Here is a 14,844-nt window from a genome sequence, read left to right as displayed (position 1 = left end):
TAGCCTTGCAACCACCAATTGCACCTTAGCCTCTCAATATAATAATAATAATCCATATGGAATGGAATTGGAGGAGGAAAAGATGAGGCAGCTTGACTTTGTTAATGCATGATCAGGGGATAAGGGAATCTTCTTGAGTTGCACACCTGCTTTAATCCACTGTTGGAGGAGTGTTCATAGCTGTTTTGCCCCTATTGGTGGGATGTATATGGTGATCAGTAGTAGCATGGATTGCCAAGTAGCAGATGGATAGACAGGCATCATTAGCTACACGAATCATGAAGTGTTACGTGGATCAAATGATACTTTGAATATGCGATTAAAATCGGTTAATAATTTCTATTACAACAGCTTCATCGATCCATCATCTGAATGTTTATTTAACAGTATGTTATTGATGAGATGAAAATATTGGCATGAATATATGGAGTTATTATAATTTTTTTAAATCATTTGTTAATAAACATGTATAACTTGTAAATGAGAAAAATTTACTTGGGTACGAACATATGCTAGGGAGACCGGTAGCGTGAAATAATTATAAATATAAAAGATCTATGTAACTAAATATATATTTAAATATATATTTAAAAATTAAAATATATGATAAATAGATGTATTTATATAATTTTTATAAAAAATATTAAAAATTATAAATATATATATATTTAAATACTCTTAAGTAACTAATAATATGACTTTTATAGAGGTTAATGATAATAAAAGATCTATGTAGCCGTTTGATCTCAAATAATTGAGGCTTTACGATATATATATATATATATATATATATATATATATATATATATATATATATATATATATATATATATATATATATATGATAGGAGAAATATTTATCTTATATTAATTAGGGCTTGATATATGATGATTGAACTAGCACAAATAGACCAAGGCATTCGGTTGGACACATTAGTAATGCTAAAAAAATATTTTGCTCTCTGCATGAGATATTTTCTCTAATAAAAATTGACTATAAAAGGTCAATCAAAAAATGTCTCTCTCACACAATTTGCATGTCCGACGGATCGTATCATAAACTTTTTGTAAATCAATACCAAATTATTCATTCAAAGTCCTTTCAATTATATCCAAAGTAAATCAATTAGATCTCAACCAAATTAAACTGAGAATACTTTATCATACTCCTAACCTCCCTCTACCTCTCTGTTCCCCTTCGCTTCGATGTTCTACCTAAATCTTTAGATCTCGGAAAGAATCCAAAGAAGAATGCTTGGGTCTCTCCTCGTCTCACCTCTTGGGCATATGTTCTATCTGCTTCTCTCTCATTCTCCCCTGTAAAAATTGGATGCTTCCTACACCGCTCCCACTTAAAGTATATTAAAGCCTCTTCTACTAACTTGGTTATATTCGAAGAAGAGAAACTTCCAAGTATGGCATTGCCGGTCTTCTTGTTTCATAGGTAATTTTCTCTATCGTCCACCCTCTCTTATTATCTTCAAATATGTTATTCCTAGACTATAGCACTAACTAATCCCCCCTTGGTCTTGAATCTAGAATTTGATTTTTTTTTTTCTCTTTTGTTTTCACATAGAGGCCGATATTGTTTAGGTCCTCACTAAAGGACCCTAGCATCTCCATGGTGATGTACTTTAATTTATCTATTGGTATCCCAACTTCAACCAATGACCACTCGAATTGACATTGCTTCCATCTGGGTTCACCTTCGCCCTTAGAGTATTGGAATGAAGAGTCTCTATTCCAAATTACTTTTCTATTAGATTGTCCCATTATGATCAATCCTCATTTTCTCAAAATTGAGTATAGTTGTTTCACTTATGTTTGTATTGAGATTGGTATCACCTAACCTCTAAATAAGAAATCTAGATCGGTGAACTTCACGATGATTTATTTCAAATTATCTCTTATGAAAATATTCCTTCCCTTTGTTATCATTATAGTCGATTAGGACATCGAACTAATGCCTATGCTATCAAGCTAAATTCTTCCTCTACCACCTTAATCATGTCATCAGAATATTTGGATGTAGCTCTTACTACCCAGGTATAGGAGACTCAATTGTATTCAACTGGTGAGACAATGAATGGTAATTTCATATTCGACCCATAAGTGAGAGTTAGTGTTGATCTCATCATAGAAGAGTACTAATGGAAGCATCGGAGGACCTATCGGTGACAATGATGATGAAGCCTCAACCGAGCAGTTCAACACGTGTCATTCACATGAAGGAAAATTTAACGAAGGATTCTAACACCCTCCTAATGCCGTCATGCGCTTCTCCTTCCATAAACACTCTTATGAGTAATGATTATGTTAAATCTAATAGCTATCTTACCTCTAATCCCTCACATATTAATTCATCTATAACAACTACGAATGATTCCAAAACATCATTTGTTTTCTTGTTTAGTGTCGTTGCCAATAATAATCCCAAGATTCTACTGTCACTCATATTTTAATGATTGAAAATCCATAAATTAGTTATTTGATTCATAATCTCATTGTCAATAATCCTGTACCTGTTGTCACTAATCCTACTATCAGTCGTGATTTGGTTCATAATTTCACTATCAAATATCCCATATCTTTTACGAATAATTTTGCTACCAGTTGTGATTTAGAGAACATGGCTATGGCTTCGATAGATAAGCTATGGTTTTAATGAAAGGAGACGAGTTAGCTAATCCCAATATGATTATGGATCTGATTCTTCACCAAAATCCAATTTATCCTATCTTAGTTGCCACTGCTTCATCTAAGCCTTTAGACATAAAACCAAATCACACTAAGAATATCGTGCACATAGAAACAAATCACATGAATGTTGAACGACTGCCAACTTTAAATCCCTCATCTGTACATGTGATATTCCACTCAAACTCATCTATTCTTCACCCAAACCCCTCTATGCTACTGACACTTCTTTCATCTATTCCTTCGATAGGAGACTCAACGATTGACAATTCACTTAAAGCGCAAGACATAGCCAACCATGTAATGCAAAAGATCAATATGATATGTTACCTCCCTCGACATGATGAACCATTCGAACGTTGTTCACCATGTTAATGATTCTAACCTCTTGTATGACTTTTTGGAGCATGGGATCAATGATTTAGCTCCCTCTATATCTGAAGATACACTACTATATGCTATTATTTGTTTGGTAAATAAATTAATTTCTATTCCCCTTAATAAAGAATTATGATCTTTGTATTATAGAATTATAGAGACACATGAAGTAAAACGGTTAAATATTTCCTCTCATATGCCTTTAGAATGCATAGATCTGTACTAATCTTTTTGTAGGAAACTCATACTTTGGAGGAGCAATCCAATAGAATAATTCATAATTTCAGTAGGAATTGGAGAGATGTCGTGCAACCGATCATAGGCACTTTAGGGAGTATTCTCCTTGCTTGGAATTCAATTAATAGAAGTACAAGTGATATTTACACAATTGCAGTTCATTCATGTTTTTCAATTGTAAAACGATCGATTTTAGCTTCTTATTGGCATCTATCATAGTAACTCAAAGTTTTTTTTAAATAATCTCTTGAATAATCTTTCAGAGCTTAACTTTTTTGATATTCCTTAGTGTATTTTAGACAACTTCAATTACATTTTACATGGGTTTGACAAATTTGATGGTCATCCTTTCCGAGCTAACTTATCTATTGGAACTTTCCAAGATTTTATAAATATTATGGTTTAATAAACTTGGATTTATTTGGCCCTAAGTACACTTGGTGTAATAACCAAAAGAGCCATGCATGCATCTTTGTTCGTCTTGAGAGGGGTTTGGCTAATCATTTCTAGCTTCAGTTGTTTAATGACTATTCTGTTTACCACCTTTTTATAACATATCATGTTTCGCTCAAGTTTCATATAAAATATATAGATATTATTATTACTTATTCTTTTTAATTTCAAAATTTTTAATTTAAATAATATAAAATAATTAATTTGGTTAAATCCAATTGGACCCACCCTTAGATGACACTAACCATCTTGCACATTTCCATATGAACCTTTGTAAGTTGAGAGGTGATTTTTTGTATTATAACAAATGCTCTCTTCGTAATTTGGAGTAACTTAGAGACTCTTCGTAACACTGTCATGACTTTTGAATCTTAAATTGAAGAGTACCTCCTCTAATTCTAATCTTTTATGGTTAATTCTCTATATAACTTTCAGCTTGTCCTTATTAAGCAAATCAATATTAAGTGGTGGGCCAAAATGAAATATTCTTGGATTAATGATCATAATCGTAAAATTAAATATTTTCATAATTTTATTATAGGTATTTTGAACCTAATCAGGAGTTGATTCTAGACACTAACAATATCAACTCCCTTTTTCATTAGCATTATATTGATTTATGGCAATCTCCTTCCTACACCTCAATTTTGTTCCACCCTCCATGCCTTCTCTCCTAGCTCTCACTATGATGACTCATATGTAATCAAACTATTCACTATAGATGAGATTTACTCTGTAGATCCTTAGGGTTGAAAAAACGCCTTAGCCCTAATAGCTTTATTTGTGAGCTCTACTTAGCATATTGAGACGTCATTGCCCCCTCCCTCTTTAATATTTTTAAATGATTCCACCAACATATTTTTATCCCTCATAGTTGAACCAAAACCTTCTTCAATTTTACCCCTAATATTAAAAACCCAACTATGGTTGCTTATTATCAGCCTATTGCTTTATCCAATATTAGCTATCATATTTTAGCTAAGGTTCTTTATAATCACATTAAACCTTATCTTCAGATTAGTCTCTATTAGCCAACCTTTCTTCCTAATCGAAGTATCTATGATAACATTATAATTGCGTAGGAGATTACTCATACCATTTACTCCTCAAAGAACAAAAATCCTTCGGTCATGGTTAAAATTGACTTTGAAAAGTTTTTTATCACCTTGCTTGGTCTATTATTCTTTGTGTTCCCTTTTATTCTGAATTTTTCATATGAATTTCAAAACCGAATAAAAGCTTGTGTTTCTTAATCTTCAACTTTTGCTTGTCTCAAGACATATTTTCTTGCCTTTCACTAGTCAACATGGCACTAGATAAGGAACTCGCTATCTCTTTATCCATATATCATGGTTGTGCAAAATTGAACTTAGCTCTTTGCTCAAGTTATTTATTCTAAGCATCTTCTCCTCTTAAGTTTGGTCCTAATCGTAGCATTAGCCATATCATATAGATGGCAACATCTTTTTATATTTTAAAGTTAAGAAAAATTCTTGCTTATAAGTTGCTCACCAACCAATGCATCAATTTATCCAAATCAGAAATTTACTTCCCTAGATTTATCTTGGGGCATAAGAGATTTAAAATATATTTATTTTAGATTTCAAGGAACGATGCTTCTCCTTTAAATATCTTAGTGCATCTATTGCCCCCAAGCATCCCCCACCTCATGCATACGATGATATTTTTCACAAAATTAAAACTAAGCTTGCATCTCATTATTTATCTTAAAGGGACCGTTTTCCATTATCCTTAGATTTTTTATTTATAATTGTCTTAAAAACTATTTTTTTTTATATCTCGATTTTATCAGAGGTTATTAGTATGAACTCTTTTATCTGATCCGGTAACTGGGACACCCAATTGTTATCAGAAAGGTTCGATCAGGAATTGATTGCTCATATTAACTCTATTAAAATTACTCATTTGTATGATTTATAGATTTGGATTGCTCATATGTAATGTAAGGCTATAGCTAAATATACTTATTATTTTCTAAAACAAAGAAATTATGCTATAGATTTAAATTGGTATGGCTGACACACTTTATGAAAATTTTGTATTGCTCCTAAAATCTACTTATTTTGTTGGAAATTGCTCCAAAAGTGATTGTCTATATTTATGATATTTATGATAGACCCCACCGGCTACAAATGCAACCACACTATTTTCCCATTATATTACAATACCCTTGAAATTATTTCACACTTGTTTTTCGAATGTCTCTACTCAATTCAAGTTAGGAATAAATGGTTTCAAAATTTTCCAACCTAATTTCTCCTCAAAGAATATAAGAATATGGGTGATTGGCAAGCAGCGGGATCCTCTCTTGATTTTGACAAGTTAATTCAGTCTATCATTACAAACCAACTTTGAGTTGTCTGAAATGTACAAAATTTATCTCTATTTACAGGAAAACTATCCACTATATCAAGGATCTAGCATAATGGCTAGTTGCCTTTTTTAGCCATTATGCTAGATCCACCTATCCCGAGGGTAATAGAATGAATAATTTCATATGGATCAAATAAAATAAATTATCCTTAGTTGGGTTAAGTTAAACACTGATGTTTTTATTTCATTGCAGAACTGTGACCAGAATGACTTTTGTAAAATGGTGGGATAAAAATTATTTATAAAATAGATCACCAATCCACTATGAAGCATTGGCGATCAAGCTTGACCTTCAAGCTACAAGAACACACAGGCTCTTGGTAATGCAAATTGAATCTGACTCCTTGTGTGACATGTTAACCAAAGACTTGACACCCCCATGGTGAATTCAAATACTAATAACTGACATCAAAGCTCTTTTATATCAGTTGACAGCCCACACAATTCTTCATTGCTTTCATCAATGCAATCAAGCAACCCATTGCCTAGTAAAGATAGATAGTTAGATACCTTTCATCCTGAATTAGTCTTTATTTTACAGTTTGACCTTCAAAAATCCTTTTGTAGATCTTTAAGGATCTAATAAAAATATTTATTTTTAAGAGAAAAAAGAATGAACTGATGCAGCTATTATCGACACGCTTTGACATTGAAGAAAGATGCCTTCGGTGAATTATTCGTGTCTCTTTTATTTATTTTAAATGATAAAATATCTAACCTTGGATTGTGATAAACTTCTTCTATTGTAAAAAGAATCAGATCTTCCACCTTGGACGAAGGATCGAATAGAACCTCATCATATAGATGATGATAAAGAGAATTTCTAGAGTTGACATCGTAGATGTATGAGTAGGGGAGAATGGATTCTCGTGGAGTTGCATATCTTTAATCAACTCTTTTTCATTCATTAATGGGATATATGACCGGTATCCGAGTAAAGCAGACAAGATGGGAAGAGAACTTTAAGATGAAGCCTAGCCATGGAGAAGAAGTCTAGCATCCCTTAGGAGAGAGACACATGAACTCCCAAGGGCTTGTCATTTAGTGGAAGGCGAATATATTACTGTCTCTTTAGTAGGATGAGGATCTTATTGTGGTTCGAGAGAGCATTTAGCTCTAGCTCCCATGGCAATGAAGAAAGAATCCTGAAAGCCACTCTAATGTTTCCTCTTTCTTATTTCTTTTGTTTGTTCCTTTCCTTTCAAGAATTTTCTTTTTTTTTTTATTCTTTCCCTATGAAGTATTTCTTTATTTATTTGGATTAATATTTGATGCGAGAGTATGGACAAGATCTAAGATGACACGCGGATATCGTTTTCTTTTTTTTTTCCCCTCACAAAGTAAGTTGTCAAGATTAGATTGAACTCAAGACCTCATTATGAATAGTCAAAAATTTTTAATATTTATTTATTTTTAAGAGTTAATACCAAGGTTTATCATTTTAGATACTAGATCCGTCTGAATGATCTTCTAGATCGATACGTATCGATCAGATATACTGATATATGGTACATTGATATATACTAATATTTTATAAAAGAAGAAAAATGAGAGAAAAGAAGAAGAGGTAATAGTGGCAGGGGCAACGATGATGGTAGATCATCACACAACAAATGCCAATTATGTGGACCCTATGTAAAAATTCATTCTTAGTTAGGTTAGTCGATTAAGAATATATAAATTTTATTTATAATATATGATAAAATTTGTTTACCTATTAATAATTGTTTCAATTCTTCTGAACATCTGCATGTTCCATACTGTGATTTATAGCAAAGCAAAAGGTTCCAATTTGCTCTTATGATCTAAATTAACAAGACCGCCAAATCTGACCTCATGTGTTTGTAAAAATTCTCCATTTTAATTCGTTTTTCTTCATCATGTGCTTTCCAAGTGTTTTTTGTTGCAAGTCCAAAAACATTACATGGTGAAGACAAAAGAACAATCTGAATAAAAAGAAAAAAATTCATATCGAATTATTCAATGTATATAGGAAGCATTAATTTTGCATGCTAAAGGAGAGGAGGATAGAAAGTCATACTGCACTCCATATATAACAGAGTAAGAATGTTTGCATGTAATTGATGATATTGTAATGGGAATTAGCTGCTGCCTTGTTTTCGCTTCTTGTCATCTTCGATTCCCCAAAATGGTTTGACTTTGCTGGTTTGGCAAGCGGAGTTAGGTGAGGAAGGCAGTGGGGAACATGCATGGCGCAAACCCTCGAAGACCATAAGCAGACAAGGAGTGTGAGGAACAAGATGAAGAAAAGGAGGATGTCAGAACACTAACCCTAATAATTACACTACATGGCGACAACAATCAATCGGTTGTCACCTCCTTCTGCCTACATTGTACCGATCGTGTGGACTATATAAATATATATATATATATGTGTGTGTGAGAGAGAGAGAGAAATGTGACATACGCCGATGAATATATGTAAGAAGAGCTCTCACAGGAAGAAGCATCTCATAGATGAATCCTAAGAACCCTAAGAGGACTGTCACTCTGATCACCTTTCAACTCCTAAGAACCTTAGGAGAGCACGGATGAGGCCTTCCAAGTAATAACGTTGATCATGTATCTGAGCGCAAGTGATTGTGATGTGATCTGTTCCTTGTTTCTCTCACTCTAAACTTACTTACCAGAATTATCAGTACTCAATTCCTTGGTATTCTGCAACCAGGAGGGTTAATGGTTAATGCAAAGTACCCTGCAACTTCTCTTTTGTTCTCTTTTGGTGCAAGATTGCATGCATGGGTTATGTAGCACTCAGGAAGATGGCATCAGAGAACCCTAAGAGGAGGCTGATATCACTTCACCAGTCCTACTGAAGTGCTTCTGCTCTGGTGTTACCATTACCATGTTAGAGATCGAGATGAGAGAGTGAGGGAACAGTACAGCAAGTGGGCTCTTTTTATTGCGTATATTTTGGTGCTTCTCTTTTCATGGAACTAATTCCACCCATGGCTTCTCGTAATAGAGTGCCATCCTTTGGTCCCCATGTGTTCTTGAGTGTGTTGCCTTTTCCTGCCTTGAACTCCACTCAAAACTACAACCCCTCTCTCTCTCTCTCTCTCTCTCTCTGGAACTATTATATAATTCTTTGGCACAATATCCTTTGCTGATCTGAGGTTTTGGCATGGGTGGGGGCAAAGGTGTGGGGAGCTGAGAGAAGGAATGGATGCTGGAGGAAGTAGGGTGAGGAAGGAGTACTGGTTATATATTGTAGAAAGAGAGAGTCGAAAGTAGAGGAAAAGGTGGACTTTTTAAGCATGTCAGATCAGTGCACCCAAGCAGAGGTAAAATTTAGCAAAGAACAAGTTGTGTTTGTTTGTTTGCTTGCTTGTTTTATGGGGTATTCTTTTTCTGCTTTGGATTTGTTTGTTCCCATTAGCTTCTCATTTTCCCCTTCCTACTCCTGATGCAGTTCAAGGCAAAGGGATGAGCTGCAGGTTCTCTTTCTGTGTTGGGATGAGAGCTCTTCAGCTTCCACCAGTAAGATTAAGATTTCTTCTGCTTCTTTATTTCTGGGCCCTTAATTATCTCCTCTTTGTTCTAAGAGTATTTAGATTCACAGAGATCTTTTCCTCCTCCTTTTTCATCTTCTTTGCCGTATTATTCAGGTAAGATAAAAGATGAAGAAGGAAGAGAGTCTGCATGCGGCAAGTGAGGCATCTTAATGAGTGTGAAGATTAAGAGGATGGCTTCATGATGATGTGCAGAGGTTGATGAATTGCCTTATCTGGGGGTCTGATTCTGAAACATTCCATCCATTTTGTCATATGATCTCTCTCTCTCTCTCTCTCTCTCTCTCTCTCTTGGGCCTGCAATATACCATTTGTTTGCTAATGAGTTGGTACCAAGATGCCGCCTTGGTTTGCTTGTGATGTGAGAACTCACTGGGAGTAGCAGTCATGAAGGATGGACCTTTAGGTGTGCCCTTTCTGCTAGTGTATGCGAACACACACACACACATCACATGCAGAGAGAGAGAGAGAGAGAGGATTAGATTACAAGGGAGGGAGATGGATAGATGTGGAGGATATTGCTTGTTGCAACAGTCTTACATTGTACTGACTGCAAGAGAGGGGCTGCAAAGAAGCTATGCGGCAGCCATCGATGGAGATCCCACAAGGAGACAAAACAAGAGATGGTTGGAGTTGGTTGTGTGTGATATCTATTCCTCCATTAAAAGCTTTGCGTGTCCAAGATCCACAATAAGTGAGAGAGCCGCAAGAAATCACAAACACAGAGAGAGAGATAATAGAGGGAGAAAGAACTCTTGATACTGTTAGCGAATGCTGCATGCTCCCCCTCCCCTTGTTCTCATTCATGATCTAAGAGCATCTTTTAGTGCTTCGACTCTTCAAGTTAGACCTCCTACTTTCCATGCACACACACACACACCCATCATCATCAACCCCTCTCTCTCTCTCTCTCTCTCTCTCTTCTTTGGTGCCTTCATCTTGTTTATTTTAGTCCTTATCGTGGCAGTCCCCCACCCAACCTTTAGAATGTTTTAGATTCCTACTCTCCTCATTTAATCCCTTCATCATTCCTAAGCTGACAACAAATCTGCCCCCATCTCAATCCGCCCAAGTCCATGTAAAAGAAGACAAGAAGAGCATGACCTTTCCCCCACCCCTGCCACATTACCCCACACTTAGAGAGAGAGAGAGAGAGAGAGATGGGGCTTGGTGAAACAGTGAGACAGCACAGAGCAGCTGCCACTCCCTACTTCAATCTATCTCCTACGACTACTATTACTACTACCACTAAACTACTACAACTATCACTCCCCACATCTGTGTTTTCTTTGCAGATCATGTCCTGTCAAGGAAGCTGCTGCCTTCGCAGATGTCCTTTTAAAGCAGAGCGATGCCAAGCCCACCAATCTCTCTCTCTCCGCAACTGCTACTGCCACTGCCGCTGCTCTCCTCTCCTCCACACTCCATCAGGTACTTCTCCTCTACCTCTCACGCCTCCCGCTCCTCCTCCCCCTCCTCCCACCGCCTGCTGAGGAGGCCTTAGATATGCTCAGTTCACTCAAGTCCCATGAAGAGGGCGATCAAGAACACCACCGCCACTCCAATCCCCTCCACCCCAACCCCCAGCATGGCCAGATCTCTCCCTCCGCCCACGCGCGCCAGCTCCTGCTCAGCTGCGCCGAGCTCGCCCACCGCGGCGACCTCCCCGCGGCGCAACGCACTGCCTCTCTCCTCTTGGCCACTGCCTCTCCCTATGGCGACTCCACCGACCGCCTCGTCCACCAATTCGCCCGCGCCCTCTCCCTCCGCGTCGAGCGTCTCCTCCCCCCAGTCGTCGACGCTGCGTCCCCGGAGGCCCTCCAGTCGTCCTACCTCTCCTTCAACCAGATCACCCCCTTCCTCCGGTTCGCGCACCTTACCGCCAACCAGGCCATCCTTGAGGCGGTCGATGGCCGCCGCCAGGTCCACATCCTCGATTTCGACACTTCCCACGGGCTGCAATGGCCGCCCCTGCTCCAAGCTATAGCGGAGCGCTCCGACCCCAAAGATCCCCCTTCCATTCGCGTCACCGGCACCGGGAGCAACCTCGAAGTCCTCCGCCGCACTGGCGATCGGCTTCAGACCTTCGCCGATTCCTTGAACCTACACTTTCAGTTCCATCCCCTCCTCCTCCCCTCCACCTCCAGCAACCCTCTCTCTAGCACCAGTGCCGACCTGACCTCTTCTTCCTTCCAACTCCACCCGGGCGAGATCCTCGCGGTGAACTGCGTGCTGTTCTTGCACAAGCTACTGAAAGATGGCGGCGGCAGTGACGGCTCCCATGACCTACGGGCATTTCTTCAAGCTGTTCGAGCGATGAACCCGGCGGTGGTGACGGTGGCCGAGAGGGAGGCAAGCCACAACTCGCCCATCTTCCTGCAGAGGTTCACGGAGGCACTGGACTACTACACGGCTGTGTTCGAGTCGCTGGAGGCGACGCTGCCACCGACCAGCCGGGAGCGGGTGGCGGTGGAGCAGGTGTGGCTCAGCAAAGAGATCGAGGACGTCGTCAGCCGCGAGGGCGATGGGAGGAGGGAGCGGCACGAGCGGTTCGAGTGGTGGGAGGCTCTGATGCGCCGCGCCGGATTCACCAATCTGCCCCTCAGCCCCTTCGCGCTGTCGCAGGCCCGCCTCCTGCTCCGCCTGCACTACCCATCCGAAGGGTATCAGCTGCAGATGGTGAGGGATTCCTTCTTCTTGGGGTGGCAGAAGAAGTCCCTCTTCTCCGTCTCTTCTTGGCACTAGTGCAACAACCCTACCATACCAAAGTGCTCATAACCTACTCAATTAGCTCTCTCTTTCCCTCTCCCTCGTTCCTGTTGTCTGTGGATCTAAGTAGGGTTTTTGTTCTTAATTGTAAGACCTGAGTTGGAGAAGAGGGAGGGGAAGTGCAGTGCAGGTAATATAGGTTAGCATATACTCCTATATCATCTTGGCTAGGAACCCTAACCCTAGTTTCTGCTCCTGTCTATTGGAAGGAGGAGAATGTGGAGGTGGTGCACGTTGCATGGGATTTCGGAAGCTGTGAGCCAAAAGAAATGGTTATAACCCTCACCATTCCTCTCTCTCTCTCCCTCTCCCTCTCCCTCTCTCTCCTTGTACCCTTCTTCCTTCCCAAGGCAAAGCCCCACATCCCTTTTCCTTGAGGCTCTTCCTTTTCCCTGTGTTGCTTATGCTTATAAACTATATCCAAGGTTGTTGCACCATTATAATCTCCCTCACATTTTTTTATTTTATTATAATGTATGATGATCATAGTGCTTCTTGTAGTCCTGCAATGGATTGCCCCCTTTGGGTTATAGAATTGTTTCCTGCCATGAGAGGGGAAGTCACAGGCATTGTGCTGGTGTGGTGTGTTTCTTTTGCATATTTTATGCTCACAGATGACTCACCCACACTCGCATTATTTCATTGTTGCCTGCATGCTTGCATGACATGGTTGCATTATTTCATTATCGAGCATGTTTGATTTACCACCACTAACTACAATCTAATTCTATGGGGATATGAGAGTGATCATGAAGTAGAAGACCCTTCTATGCTGCAAAAGGCCACCCACTTTTGTGTTCAGAATAGTTGTTGCTTCTGTCTTCTGCCTCCTGCAAGGGGTGTTTAGTTCTTGTTTCCTGTGCTGCTGTCCCAGACTATTGTCTCTTGGGACTCATTCCTGCGTTCCTACAACCTTAGATCCTGCCTCATGTCCCCTCAAACAAGCTTATGGGTTTGCTCAAACCCAAGCTTTCTATGGCAACTCTTGCCTCCTCCCTCCCTTGGGATCCTGCAACCTGGTTTCCTAGCTCAGCCATCAATGTTTCCCCCACCTTCCAGTAAATCTGTGTAACATACAGGAGCAGGCTAAGATTAGAATCATCCGATTGATGAAACAGCACTCATACTTTCATTTCTAGCATCAGCGCCACCAGGTCAATCGTTTGAACCCTCTGTCTTAGACATGATGATAAGTTGGCTTTATGCTTTTCTTTTTTGTGAAACAACACTAGTGTGGTTGTGACAAATGTGTGCTTTTGCATCTCTTGATCTAATTCCTTTTTCCCTGCTTCTGCATTAGCGTATGACACTCCTATCATTTCGATCCAATCCCAAGAGCCACTGGAACAAAGGAGAGAGTGAATCGAAGCAGGTTGGTTGGTATCCCTTGTGTTCTTCTGCTTTGCCTTGCATCCATGACATGACACCTGCAGAAAAGATATGACACAGCGGAAGGAGACCCACTTCTGTCTTGCCATTCAGAGCAACTGCAGTCGATGATATCAACTTCCATATGGAGAGGTTTGTGTGTGGATCGTTGTTAATGCAGAGTACTTAACACTGTCTCCACTGCACACAATGCTTGCTATGTATCATTTGCATGTGCTGTCCATTTGTATGAGTGTTGGTGAAGCAAGCAGGTAGAATGGTACAAATTGCATTTACTGCAATGATAGAGGGTGGAATGTGATACGTCATCGAGCAGAATCTGTCAAAGAGATTCTGCATTTGTTTGCTTAATGATTGAAAGCTGAGGAAGGATAGATGTGTGAGATCATCTGCTGATCTGAACTGCACATCTGAGTTCCTTTCTCCAAGTAGAAAATAGAGTAGCATTCCTTTTGTGCCTCAGGTAATTCTTTCATCAATGTCTTTGGGCATATACCAGCAAGAGATCAATCACACACCCAACCTTTCCTTGTTCAAGAAGAAAACCCTAATCTTCCTCTCTCTCTCTCTCTCTCTAACTTGGGACAGTACACGAACGGGTGATCATTGAGAGGATCCAAGTGAAAACCATGGAGCATGCATTGAGCTCAGCAAGGACAAACAATAACATGGAGACCAATGCATCTCATGTCAGGGGTACCATGGACTCTTTCGAAGCCATGTGATCTCATATATATCATTGTTGTTCGAAGTGAAGTAGCTTGATAGCCATATAGTAGCTCTGTCAACAGGCCTTAGGCTCTTAGGTAAGCAGTAGCTCCCTGGGAACCATGTCACCATCCCACAGCTGCTGGCAGCGGATGGAACAAACCAATCAGTGTGCTTATATGCAGGTTCAAGTCTTTCTGTGTCTTGATATGTTACCCTCATACACTCGATGTTTCCCGCCTGAAGAGGACCATGTATAATGGCGGATTTACATGGTTTTTGTACG

At 39.3% G+C, this 14,844-nt stretch overlaps 1 protein-coding gene across 2 annotated transcripts; it reads left to right on the top strand.

The window, feature by feature from the left end:
- The first annotated feature begins 9,249 nt into the window (after nucleotides 1-9,249).
- LOC135584453 (protein MONOCULM 1-like) lies at nucleotides 9,250-14,306 on the top strand. Of its 2 annotated transcripts, XM_065092878.1 has the most exons (5): nucleotides 9,250-9,464; nucleotides 9,593-9,660; nucleotides 9,789-9,913; nucleotides 10,988-12,371; nucleotides 13,762-14,306. In XM_065092878.1, exons 3-5 carry the CDS (start codon nucleotides 9,894-9,896, stop codon nucleotides 13,903-13,905), a joined length of 1,548 nt encoding a protein of 515 aa, XP_064948950.1. In that variant the 5' UTR covers nucleotides 9,250-9,464; nucleotides 9,593-9,660; nucleotides 9,789-9,893; the 3' UTR covers nucleotides 13,906-14,306. The 2 variants fall into 2 exon arrangements, with proteins under 2 accessions (XP_064948950.1, XP_064948951.1); XM_065092879.1 differs by lacking the exon at nucleotides 13,762-14,306 and having other exon boundaries at nucleotides 9,254-9,464; nucleotides 10,988-13,014.
- Nucleotides 14,307-14,844: the final 538 nt, after the last annotated feature.

Source organism: Musa acuminata, chromosome BXJ2-1, assembly GCF_036884655.1.
Source record: "Musa acuminata AAA Group cultivar baxijiao chromosome BXJ2-1, Cavendish_Baxijiao_AAA, whole genome shotgun sequence".
NCBI lineage: Eukaryota > Viridiplantae > Streptophyta > Magnoliopsida > Zingiberales > Musaceae > Musa > Musa acuminata.
The sequence above is the reverse complement of the archived record's forward strand: the minus strand, read 5'-3'. Positions and strand labels throughout refer to the sequence as shown.

What these genes read in the sequence shown, in the direction of transcription:
- LOC135584453 (XM_065092878.1), top strand. Translation starts at nt 9,894, where the DNA reads ATGAATTGCCTTATCTGGGG. An exon ending in ATGAATTGCCTTATCTGGGG is followed by an intron (nt 9,914 to 10,987) that starts GTCTGATTCTGA and finishes TTTTCTTTGCAG; the next exon opens with ATCATGTCCTGTCAAGGAAG. An exon ending in AAGGGTATCAGCTGCAGATG is followed by an intron (nt 12,372 to 13,761) that starts GTGAGGGATTCC and finishes CTTCTGCATTAG; the next exon opens with CGTATGACACTCCTATCATT.